The 13740-nt window shown below is 40.0% G+C and overlaps 1 protein-coding gene across 2 annotated transcripts in view; it reads left to right on the top strand.

The window, feature by feature from the left end:
• LOC126203533 (D-xylose transporter) overlaps nucleotides 1-13740 on the top strand; it is a 385124-nt gene that overhangs the window by 346068 nt on the left and 25316 nt on the right. For both annotated transcript variants that reach the window (XM_049937858.1, XM_049937857.1), the window contains exons 3-5: nucleotides 5842-5994; nucleotides 12955-13065; nucleotides 13170-13332. In XM_049937858.1, coding sequence (XP_049793815.1) covers nucleotides 5842-5994; nucleotides 12955-13065; nucleotides 13170-13332 — 427 coding nt within the window. The remainder of the gene's footprint in view (nucleotides 1-5841; nucleotides 5995-12954; nucleotides 13066-13169; nucleotides 13333-13740) is intronic.

The following is a 13740-nucleotide window of genomic DNA, read 5'->3' as shown; positions in this document are numbered from 1 at the left end:
GTGTCACTGTATGTGTTGCACACTACTGCTGCTGTTCTGCAAGGGGTAGCACAATCACTTCCTCATGTCTGTCTGCCGCGTCTGCTTCAACACCTAGTGGCCCCTCGGTCTGGGACACTACAATAGCCTTTACTTGGGTGGGGAGCCAGCTGCTCCACAGTGTGTGAAGCAGTGTATCTGGTACCACACCTGTGTTGACCCTGCTGCACAGACAAAAGCTGGCTTTCTGTCCTCAGTGTCTTCCCGTGTAAGTAGTTGCCTCATGTGTTACGATGGACTAGTTGGCTGACCACTAGAGTGACTTTTGTCGAGTCTGAGGTTACTCCAGTGCAGATGAACTTACTTCAACCTGAGCAAATCATAGTGCAGGATAGTGTGGGCAAAATTGTGGGGGTGGCGAGGAGGGGGGGGGGAGGGGGTGCTATAAGTCTTGATAGGTTGGATACGCCTACCACCTTGAAAAGCTGTGACACTTGAGAAGTTGGTCATAGTTCCTCTGGTATTGCAGGCTTATTCACACTGACTGGATCATGTCAGGATCACCACTAGTTGATAGTCCCAAACTGAATGTTATAAGCAGTCATAAACTGAGTCAGGCACAGACATGAAATATTAATTCTGGTGTACTGAGATCAGAATATTTATTTAGAACAACCACAGAAACTTATACAGACTCACTGCCTAGACATGTCAAGCTGTAATCTGAACAATAATTGAAAAAAGGACAGATACAATTGCTACAGAATTAAACTGAATTGTCCACACTCGAATGGTAAATAATTGAAGTTCTATATTGGAAAGTCAGTAGTAATGGATTGTCACACTGCAACAGAGAGAGAATAACACAGTGCTCCTGGTGGCCAGTGCATGAACTCATTTGATGGCTACGTTGAACAAATCAGCTGATGGCTTGTTGAAAATGCGTGCTGATGTATGCCGCTACAAGCCCTACCTTGTTAAAATTTCACACATCTGAGAGTACTGTATCAATCCTCAAGTCTTTAAAAGGTATCTACGAATCTTTCTGTCAAACTGCAAAGAAATAAGCTCCTCCTTATCTGTGTGATTATTACTGATTAGTTATTTTGGAAAGCTGTGTGTAAATATTAGTGAGTACTTCATGCATTCCTGTGGTGCAATGGTTTGGAGCTGGGTGCACTCAACCCTTTTTAGCCAATAGATAAGCAGTAATTCAGATGGAAATAAGTCAGAAAGCTTACAAAGGCCATATAGATACATTCATTTGACAAAAATACAAAAGGCGAGCAGCAAAATAGCTTCCTGCAGAGTGCATACTGAAGTGGGAATGGCTTGAGACATTATGAAAAGACACTGTGTACTCCATGATGTACTTCAAAATAGCTAAGGGAGAGGGTTCTTGGGTTTAACTTGTATACATTTCAAAATCTGCTGCATAATGCAGGTATTCAATTGTGCTACTGCTACACTTCAGAACATGTGAAGACAGATGCTTGTGGATGTCATTTTTCAGTTGATGGCACTTCAACAACACTGATAAGATTTATAAGAGATGGCACGATGAAAAATTTGATTTTAATGACTCATCAGTGACAAAGTTGGCATACAGAGCACCTTCTGGTTTCGATAACAGCAAAGAAAGAAAACATTTCAGTATTTACATGCACTGATTTTTGTAAACTGCTCTATAAGAAGGGAACTGACCATCTCACTTGCCAGTGTCAGTGCCAGTGTTAGCAGAGTTGTTATTTTTTCATTGCCTCTAATAATTTATTGAAAATCTGGGAATAAAAGCCAATTGGAAGTAAATAGTGTTACCCAAAAGTTTACTGAAATAAATTTGCATAATAAAATTACTAAAATATTTTTTAAAGAGTAAACTGCCATTGGACTATGTATTATTATATTTATCTTTTGTTCTATCCCATATTTCAGCTTTTATGCCATTATCAAGTATGATGCTAACAGTTGTGATCCAACAGCATTGTAGATAACTACCATGCACTAAATTCCTTGGGCTAGAAATGTAAATTGGGATAAGCACATAGAAAGTGGAAAACTCAGCTCAAATCTCTGTGTCCTGCACAAACTGAGCTACTTAAAAGACACAGATATTATGAAAATGACACACTGTGTACTAATTCAGTCTACATTAAGTTATGGCATATTTTTTTAGGGAGGCACCTCAGAAACAATTGCTAATAGAGTATTCAAAATGCAGATAAGAGCAATAAGAATGATAGATAATCTTAAACAGAGAGAATCCTGTAGGGCAGCATTTAAATCACTTAAGATGCTAACTCTACCAAACATATACAGTGGACTCTCACTTAACAAGCCCCTCCCATAATGCACAATTCTCATAACAAACAAAACAAATTGCAAAAAGAATTACTCACTTAAAGAGTGATGTTTCACATAGTGGGTGATGATTTAGTGTAACGTCACCAGCTGTTCACACATGGCAGGGGGAATGTTCAACAATATGAATACCTTTCATTGTCAGCAGTGGCCTAAGAACAACATCTTTAGTATGTACTGCAGTCTGGGTGTAGTGCTCTTTCTGCTACCGTCTTAGTGCAGCTTGTGATCATACATTTTTCGAAACTTGTGTTCACACTGTTGTTTTTTTTTTTTTTTTTTTTTGTGCAAATTTGAATAACCTTCATAGAAATGTGCCTGAAGATGAAGCTGCAAGAAGACAACCATAAGAGAAAGAAAATGACCTTAGAAATGAAACGTAAAATCATTGAAAAATGTGAATCTGGTGTGAGAATTGCTGATTTAGCACTATCTCAAGAACAATGGCAAGGTTTAGGAGATAGATGGTTCAAAAGGTGTGACAAGAGTATCTAAACAAAGGTTTTGTATTCTGGATGATGTCAAAAGGTTGCTGCTTACATGCATAAATGAAAAAACAATTATATGGTGACACTATTAATGCAAACATCACTCGTGAGAAGGTGAGGATGATTTTCACTGACTTTAAGAAGATGCCAGGATCATCAGCAGCCAAAAGAAGTGTTTAAGGGAAGCCATGGGTAGTTTGAGAAGTTTTAGAGAAGAAGCGGCGTCCACAGCATTGTGAGGCACAGTGAAGCAGCCAGCTCCAACACAAAGGCAGCAGAGAACTCCAAGAGCAGTTTCCAGATGCTCATGGATTCTGAGGGTTATCTGCTGCAACAGGTTTTTAATTGTGTCAAGAGAGATCTATTCTGGAAAAAGATGTTGAAGTGTACCTTTATAACAGCAGAGGAGAATCCATTGCCTGGTCACAAGCCAATGAAAGACCATCTCACACTGCTATTCTGTGCAATGCAAGTGGCAATTTGAGAATTAAACTGTTGCTTATTTGCTATCCAGAAACTACATGAGCCTTCAAGAAGTATAAAGTCCAGAAGAGCATGTTAAATGTGATGTGGAGGTCCAACAACAAGGCTTGGGTGACACATGATCTTTCTTGTGGTTGTATCAATGAAGTGTTTGGTCCTTAGGTAAAAAAATATTTTCTTGATATGAATCTGCCACTTCATGCCTTGCTTGTTAAGGACAATGTTCCTGCCCATTCTTGGGGCCTACAAGACTATGTCCTTGAAGAATTTCATTTAAGCAAGATCCAATTTCTGCCTCCCAACACCACTCCATTACTCCAGCCTATGGACAAGCAGATTATTTCCAACTTTTAAAAGCTCTACACTAAAGCACTTTTCAAGCATCACTTTGAGTTGACTGAAGCTACCAATCTCACTCTCAGAGAGTTTTGGAACTTCAACATCTTGCCTGCATCAAGATGATCAAAAAGGCATGTGAAGGGGTTACCAAGAGAACTCTCACTTCTGCTTGGAAGAAGCTCTGGCCAGAGTGCATAGTCAAATGTGACTCTGAGGCGTTTGAGTCAGTACCTGCAGAGCCTGCAGTCAATGAGATTGTGTCTTTGGCCAAGAGCATGGGACTAGAAGTGGATAACAGTGATATTGATGAGCTTGTGGAAGGTCAGAGCCAAGAAATGACCACCGAAGAGCTGATGTGTTTGGCAGCAGGAAGTTGTGGAGAGCATTTCTTCAGAGGAGGAGGAGGAGGAGGAGGATGTAACAGCAAAGCAGCACTCTTCTGGCACAGTAAGAGAAATGGTGAAATCATTGGAATCAGTTGCACTGTACATTGAAAATGATCACTCCAATAAAGCACTGGCTAAGTGTGCTATAAATTTATTTGATGATAATGCTGTATTGCATTTTTGCCAAGTGCTGAAATGTCGGCAGAAACAAATGACTATGGACAGCTTCATAGTAAAAAGAATTGGCTATATGTCATGAATAATAAAGTAGATAATACTGTATGTATAATTTTCTTTGAATAAATGGCATGAGTAAGATAAAACTTTAGTGTTTTTTCTGTGTGGAACACATTATCATGTTTTACATTAATTTATATGGGATAAACTGTTTTGCTTAATGAGTATTTTGTACTATGAGTAAGATTCTGGAACAAATTATGCTCTCTATGCAAGGTTCCTCTTACATGCACGAACATCTATGCTGGACAAAATTCAAATATGTTCCTGTTACTCAAGATATCGAGACATGACACAACCATGACACAATAAAATTGAACTTCTTTTATGGTCCCAATCACAACACCATGAAATTCAAATCAAAGCCATCCTATCCAAGACCAAAAGCCCCAGAAAAATTCCTTCAGACTTGAGAGAGATAAACAATAAACAGATTTCCAAAAAATCTCTCAAAACTTTTTTGGTAGGAAAGTGTTTCTATAGTATACATGATTTTATGTGGATTACAGTGAAAGACAAATTCCAATGTAATATTATGTGCAAAATGTGATGCAGCTCATGTAAACTACAAAATTAGTTCTTGAAAGAGAGAAAAGGAAACACTTAAACCATATAGAAATATACATACAAACAGCACAGTTGTTGGAAGCAAAATTGTAATTTAATATTATACTGTATATGACTAGAATAATGATATATGCAAGTATAATTTGCAAAATGCTAGTTATTAGACACATGTACACTATTCCATGTTTCAGACAGAATTTGACTTGATGTACATAATTTATGTTGTTTACAGATCTAATAAACATTACATTACATTACATGTACATCATTCACTATAGTCATTACTTTTCACATAATAACTAACAAATTATTAAGTTTGACAATATTATGAAAAGGATAGATTGCTACTCAACATGCAGCAGAGATGCCGAGTCACAAAGAGGCACAACAAAAAGGCTGTCAAACAAGTAAGCTTTTGGTCAAAAATGCCTTGATCAGAAGTAGACAACACACACACACACACACACACACACACACACACACACACACACACACACACACACACATGTACACACACACACACACACACACACACACACACACACAAAGCAATCGCAACTCACATACACATGTGAGTGGGTCTCTGGTTGCTGAGGCCAGATTCAGAGTCTGCTCTTGACAGCCAGAGACTATGGTCATATGTGTGCGAACTGCATTTGCATGAATGTGTGTGTGTGTGTGTGTGTGTGTGTGTTGTCTAATTCTGATCAAGGCATTTTTGACCAAAAGCTTACTTGTTTGACAGCCTTTTTGTTGTGCCTATGTGTGACTCACAATCTCTGCTATATGGTGAGTAGCAGTTTATCCTTTTCATAATATTGTCATTATTCCATCCTGAATTTGCCATTGTTTGAAAATGCTTAAGTTTGTCAGTTCACTGTGACGTTAACATCAAGTGAACCCAACTACTTATTCCCATTCATGATACTGAAAGGAGAAGACAGTCATTTGTCACTTGGTTTTCTAGTATTCAGTTCACTATTTATAACTTATTTCTACAGGTGTTTGGAATTCAATATAAATGGCACACCTTATTGTGAGTGGACATACAATGGACAAGGTTTGGACTATCAAATCCTTGCTGGGCCAAGTTTCATAGCAGTGTTCACAGTGGTCGGTGTCATCATGGGTATTCTGGCTGATCGATTCAACAGGTGAGTCAGACAAAACGTGATAGCATACATTACATTATGTAGATAACAATTTGATAGAGTTTGCAAATAGTTGGTTGAGGTTGTTAACGACTGTAAATCATTAAAAAACTGTAATGTGCCCCACTTTTAGTTTTTAAATGATTTAATCTAGATGTGATGTGCTTCTTAAGTTAGATACCTGTAAAAGGGCCAGCTACAAAAGAATTTCTGAGACAACATAAAAGAAAAACTCACAATCTGCAATGTTAATATTGTTTATTGTACATGTAAGTAGATACCATTCACTATGTTTCTACACATGATGCAGAACAAAAATTTGATATTAAGGACAGATGAGGTTACATGATTCATTCAAACATTCATTCATTCATTCATTTATTCATCATGCCCATAGATGACATCGATAAAGAGAACTTTCAGGGATGGGGAACAATTCAAGCTATGCATTAACAATAGACAAGAAAATCATAGGTACTTATTATGCATATTATATTAACAATAAACTGTCACTATACTACTTAGTACTGTTCATGCTTATGCCAGCTAAATTAAATGAGTAAGAAAGCTGCTACAATGAAAAAAAATAGAATAGTATGTTTCAAATAAAACATTTTTATATCTGCAACTACTGAGTTCATTTGCAGGACATAGATACTACTCATATAGCAATACAACAAACAATGCTATTTGTCAACAACAGTATGGGAAGGAAAGATTGCTTCTCTCCACAGAGAGGAGGTGTTGAGTGGTAGACAGGCATAATAAGCGAGACTGCTAAAATATTAAGCTTTTGAACAAACTAGAAAACACACACACATTCACACAAACACTACTCACAAAAACATGGCCACTGTTTCTGGGGTCTTCATATGGGAAGGGGGATGGGGGGAGGTGTTGAAGGGAAGGAAAAAGGAGAAAAGTAGAGAAGAGGGAAAAGCTAGTAGATATGTTGGTGGGATAGAAAGTGTGTGTAGTTCTGGGGTAGGAGCAGAAAGGGGACAGGTGGGTGGAGGCAGGGACTAGAGGAGGTTGAGATCAGCAGGGTTACAGGAATGAATGATGTGTTTGAGGGAGTGTGCCCATGTGCACAATTCAGAAGAACTGGAGATGCTCTTCAAAGTTATGTGGCCAGGTTTCATTGTCCTGATGACACGTTATTTCGATGGTCCAACTGGCCACCATCTTCAGGTGAGATTGCAGGTGCACAGTTCTGGCATGATTGTGCATGAGAGGTACTTGAAACCCTGGCAAAGAATGTCATTCTATTGCTCCAGTCCTGGATGCTATTGAGTCATGAGAGGAGTGCTCCTTTGTGGCCGGATAAGGGTGTGTGGGAGATGATGGGTGACAGAAGAGACAAGGCACAGGAGATCCGTTTCCATAGATGGATGGGAGGCTACCTCCAGTCTGTGAAGGCCTCAGTAAGACCTTTGGTATAAGTGGAGAGGTAGTGCTTGTCACTATAGATGCAAAAATCACGGAAGCGACTTCTTGGTGTGGAACAGGTAGCAGTTGTCAAAGCAGGTGTATTGTTGGTGGTTGGTAGGTGTGATGTGGATGGAGATACTGATGTACCCATCCATCGAGGAAGGTGGCTTGTTGGCTTTGAGGTGGACCAGGTGAAGTGAATGGGGGAGAAGGTGTCGAGGTTCTGGAGGTCCATATCATGAAGATGTTACAGTGAATCTGAACCAGTTGAAGGGCTTCTAGTTGGTTTGGAAGGATTCCTCTATATGGCCCACGAATAGGTTGGCATAGGGTGGTGCCATGCAGGTGTCTGTTCCTCTACCACATATTTGTTTGTAGGTGATGAGTAATAAGTGTGGGTGTGGGCATGCTTGGTCATGGTGACCAGGGAGGAGGTTGTATGTTTGGAGCCAGTCACACATTTGGAAAGATATTGTTCATCACTGCCAAGGTCATGGGTGTTGTGTTTGTAAGAAGCATGGTGCCAGGTGGTACAGGAACACAGACTCTGAAGAACTGCTGAAGGAAATGGTTGATGTCTATTATACAGTAAGGTTAGCTACAGGTAATGGGCTGAAAGTGTCAGTCCACTAAGGCAGATATTCGCTCTGTGGGGGCACAGTAACTGCCCACAATAGAACATCCTGGGAAACATGTAGAAGTTAGTAGTGAATGCAGTGGGGGAGGTGAGGAGAGTGATAGACTCAGGGGAAAGGTTCTGGGATGTGCATAAGGATCTGAAGACGGACAGGAAATCCTGCAGCATTTCTGGAATGCCTCCTCTTGTACTGAGAAGCAGTCTATCTTTGCCATATTGTTGTTATTCCATCCAGAACTTTCCAGTGCTGTATGTTGTTTACCTAACAGAACTTTTCAATTCCTGAAGCTAGTTATTCGAATAATTTGTAGAAAGTGTGGCTAATGAGGTACATTTTTCATTTTCTTTTTAATTGAGAGAGATTCCCAGTTTCTTGCTTCATGTTAGATGGAAGCTTGTAGAATATCTTACCATCAAAGTACATTACATTTAGACCCTGGATGCATTTTAAAATTTTTTCCTGTCTAAGATAAAAATCCATAAAAAAAATTTGACTATAGATGATTATGTTTCCTTCAGGGCTGCTATAAGGAGAGACTAGGTTAGGTACAGGATGAGTTGGCCATCAGAGGGTTTTGTTTCTCTGGTTCTCAGAGAACATCAGGCAAAGTTGGAGAAAACTGCTACAACTCACAATGAAGACTCCATCTCTCTTGGCAGCTAAAGTACTCACAGCCACCATAAGATTTTGTGCAGACACTTTCAGAATGAGAAGGTTGATAACAGTGGTGGTGTGGTATCTTCTGACTAACAAACTGGTCACTTAGGAAACGTCTTGAACAAACGAGCTGATGGTGAAATATTGTGCAGCGTTCCAACTGTGATAGTAGCAGATTCGCCCAGTATTGTTAATTTGTGAAGAAATCACTATGCACTGTATTGCTAAACACACTAATAGTTTTTGTGAAGGTCCGAGGATCCAACATCGAATAAAAGTTCATAGATGATATTCACCTTCTTTTTCATAAGAGAAATTTTTTATTCTTGATCATTGCGATTACAAGTTGTTCTCCTCAGCACTTCAAATTATATCTATATGCAAACTTACCACAGTGTAGAAAAAATAACAAGCTCCAATAGCCATTCCTTATCTCCAACAATTGCAAAAGAGGCTAGATGCTTTTTTTTTTTTTTTTTTTTTTTCCACAGCAAAGAGCGCTGTCGTCTCAATTACGGTAGTGCATCATCACTGGTACTCACACCTGAGTTATTACAATAATATTACATTGCATAGGAATATTACACTGGGAAGTGATGGTGTCAAATTTCACTGTCACAGGAACAAATCTGGAACATTTTGTATAGAAATTGTGTGCTGATAAAACAAATGATTTTTAACTTTTATCTTTTATTTTCTTTTTGGCAAGTGTCACATTTTGCCAGTGCTGGTTTACTTGTTAGAGTAAATGTGCATGCTTGTTATCTGTACTCTAGTATAAGTTAAAACACATGACACTTTGGTTTCATTATTAACAATGTATTCATGTCAGCTTTTTCACTCCAGTTCTGTTTCTGTAGTACAACTTGATACCAGAATATAAGTTATTAATGATATTACCACATAATTGTGTAGGCTTCTGCAGCCAGAGTCAGTCAGCATAAAAGTTTTCTGGGTGTGGTACCATATCATAATGTATAAAACTACTGCTGCTTGAGAAAAACCAACGTTTCGGCTGCGGTTGCAGCAGTCTTCTTCTGGGTCTACTGTACTCTTACAGTACTCAGTCTACAGTGCTCTTAACAAAACTGAATTTTATTATACTTAGCCTAAGAGTTAAGACATTGTTAAACAGGGGATAGAAGAAAGGAAGCTGTACATAACCATAAATTTAAAAAAATCAGACAACTCTTAATTTAGCAATGGGAAAACACTGCCAGTATACTAATACAGCCAATATGAAAATCTAAATATATAACAACCAAAATGGGTTATTTACTGATACCATAAACCATGGACGTTGGTAAGGTGTGGAGGTTTGGATGCTTCAATGAGAGAGATACCCCTGTCATAAGTGCAACCACAATGGAGGTGTACCTGCAGAAAAGCCTGTGTTTCCTTCAAAAGTGGGGGGGGGGGGGGGGGGGGGCAGCCTTTACAGTAGCTGCAGGTGGCAACAATCTGGAAGAGTGACTGATCTGTCCTTGTAAAATCAGCCAATATGGTGCAATGGGGTACTTGGTGTTCAGTGATAGAAGAATTCAGTTGAACTATCTAGTAGTCAAACTGAAAACCCAGTTTCTGATAATCAAAAATGAGCAAATATTCATAAGCACTTGATAATTATAACACAGGAAAATACCACAAAATATCCTTCATTCAGCCAAAATTACTTTTAAAAACTGCCCAAAATTTACTCATTATAACACATGCAAATATAACCAGTAACTAACACACCTCACAAACTACCCAGAATACTCCCATGTTTCTGTATATTTTTTCTTCAGTTACCAGTTTCTTTAGGAAAATGATAAAATTAGTAAATAGTTTGTCACAGCAGATTGCTGGGAAATAGGTTCCAGATTTTGACAATGCTAACTCCATGTTGACAACAACATTCAGTAAATTTATTTAGTAAGTAGTAGGTTTCTGAAAAATTAATAAAGTATAAGATAACATCAACAGAGAATTTAGTCAACAAGATATTTTTTATTTGTTAGTAATAGTGAAAAAAAAACAGAAAGAAAGAAAACCACGGGAAAAATTCTGGAATATTGTGAAAATAATTTTCATTTGCATAGTTCTGTTATTTTATCACATCTATACATATGCTGATAACATTTAATATTCAAAAGTCAATTTTAGTTGAAATTTACTTCCTGCAGTATCACATTCCAATTCTTCATATGCATTCTGCCCAGTCCAAACAACCACCAGTTCTCTCTCGATAATCCAGTCTCCCTATCAGCCTCTTGACAGTCAACAGCCAACCAGTTTTTGTGTGTGTCTGTCTCTGTGTGTGTGCGTGTGTGTGTGTGTGTGTGTGTGTGTGTTACCTTTATTCACATAACAAGTAATAATATTCATTCATCTGTTGTTATATAAGTGTTTTCTTTTGTAAATATCAGTGTGATGAGTATTAAGCTTAAAATACATATAAATGATAAATATTTAATATAACTGAAGAAGTAGTTGCTTATTTAAAGTCCCAGTTTTCCTGCTAATTTTAGTATGTTAAATGTACTAAAGTACAAATAGTTTATTTTAATAAACTGTACAGATTTAGTTTCTAATTATGGTTTCTTACTGTTAATGCATACTGTGACTTGTTCCATATACATGAAACTTCTGCATTATGATGAATTTACAAAACACAATGAATGAATGAACAATCTTTCAATAGTCTCAAAAATACACTCCTGGAAATTGAAATAAGAACACCGTGAATTCATTGTCCCAGGAAGGGGAAACTTTATTGACACATTCCTGGGGTCAGATACATCACATGATCACACTGACAGAACCACAGGCACATAGACACAGGCAACAGAGCATGCACAATGTCGGCACTAGTACAGTGTATATCCACCTTTCGCAGCAATGCAGGCTGCTATTCTCCCATGGAGACGATCGTAGAGATGCTGGATGTAGTCCTGTGGAACGGCTTGCCATGCCATTTCCACCTGGCGCCTCAGTTGGACCAGCGTTCGTGCTGGACGTGCAGACCGCGTGAGACGACGCTTCATCCAGTCCCAAACATGCTCAATGGGGGACAGATCCGGAGATCTTGCTGGCCAGGGTAGTTGACTTACACCTTCTAGAGCACGTTGGGTGGCACGGGATACATGCGGACGTGCATTGTCCTGTTGGAACAGCAAGTTCCCTTGCCGGTCTAGGAATGGTAGAACAATGGGTTCGATGACGGTTTGGATGTACCGTGCACTATTCAGTGTCCCCTCGACGATCACCAGTGGTGTACGGCCAGTGTAGGAGATCGCTCCCCACACCATGATGCCGGGTGTTGGCCCTGTGTGCCTCGGTCGTATGCAGTCCTGATTGTGGCGCTCACCTGCACGGCGCCAAACACGCAGACGACCATCATTGGCACCAAGGCAGAAGCGACTCTCATCGCTGAAGACGACACGTCTCCATTCGTCCCTCCATTCACGCCTGTCGCGACACCATTGGAGGCGGGCTGCACGATGTTGGGGCGTGAGCGGAAGACGGACTAACGGTGTGCGGGACCGTAGCCCAGCTTCATGGAGATGGTTGCGAATGGTCCTCGCCGATACCCCAGGAGCAACAGTGTCCCTAATTTGCTGCGAAGTGGCGGTGCGGTCCCCTACGGCACTGCGTAGGATCCTACGGTCTTGGCGTGCATCCGTGCGTCGCTGCGGTCCGGTCCCAGGTCGACGGGCACGTGCACCTTCCGCCGACCACTGGCGACAACATCGATGTACTGTGGAGACCTCACGCCCCACGTGTTGAGCAATTCGGCGGTACGTCCACCCGGCCTCCCGCATGCCCACTATACGCCCTCACTCAAAGTCCATCAACTGCACATACGGTTCACATCCACGCTGTCGCGGCATGCTACCAGTGTTAAAGACTGCGATGGAGCTCCGTATGCCACGGCAAACTGGCTGACACTGACGGCGGCGGTGCACAAATGCTGCGCAGCTAGCGCCATTCGACGGCCAACACCGCGGGTCCTGGTGTGTCCGCTGTGCCGTGCGTGTGATCATTGCTTGTACAGCCCTCTCGCAGTGTCCGGAGCAAGTATGGTGGGTCTGACACACCGGTGTCAATGTGTTCTTTTTTCCATTTCCAGGAGTGTATATTGACTGTTGTTCACATTTTAATTGTCTCATAGTGCAATTTTTGGGTAATTTATGAAAACATTTTCAGCTTTTCTTTATTTCTAATATTTTATTTACCTTCATTTCTAATACTTTAGGGTACGCTGCCTTGCCATATGCACTTTAATATTCAGTATTGCAATTGTCTTGACGGGAGCTGTGAAGGAATTCTGGCAACTGGTGATTTTACGAATGGTTATGGCTGCTGGGTAAGTCATATTATATATCCTACTTTCACTCACATTCTGTCTCTGTATTTTGGGTATGTGAAGCATAAATGAAAATAAACTTCATGGACATCATTTCTTTATAGGGAATCAGCTTGTAACCCCATGGCCACTGGAATATTGTCAGACATCTTTCCAGAGGACAAGAGAGGTCTTGTGATGTCCATTTTCAACTGGGGCATTTATGGTGGTTATGGTATTGCATTTCCTGTGGGACGATATGTGCCAAAACTGAATGCATGGGACTTGGTAAGTGAAGTGTGGATGAATGAGTGTATAAGAGCCCCACTGAATGATGCTACATTAATCAGTGCTGTGTCTCTCCTCCTCAACTCAGTGATCTAATGATGTATTTAGTTTTGCTGATAACTTTGTGGAATTGGACAATAAAAGGCTCATTTGATAACAGTTAATGGTGGATCACACACGGTATGATTTATTATCGAAGTTATTACTCATTTAAAAACCAATTTAACTACACTCAATTTTAGCAACATCCTGCATGCCACAACACTACATTAATCACTTCACACTGAAACCTTAAACCCCAGCCATACATGGCACACATAATTAGACTGCACATATTAGCGAGGGCAATTGACAAACTCTACTAATCTCTCTGCTACCACAGTGCTATGTCAAGTGTGTACACAAAGA

This window comes from Schistocerca nitens, chromosome 9 (genome assembly GCF_023898315.1).
Source record: "Schistocerca nitens isolate TAMUIC-IGC-003100 chromosome 9, iqSchNite1.1, whole genome shotgun sequence".
Taxonomy (NCBI): Eukaryota; Metazoa; Arthropoda; class Insecta; order Orthoptera; family Acrididae; genus Schistocerca; species Schistocerca nitens.
Note: the sequence above shows the minus strand (reverse complement) of the source record. Positions and strands in the feature narration are given on the sequence as shown.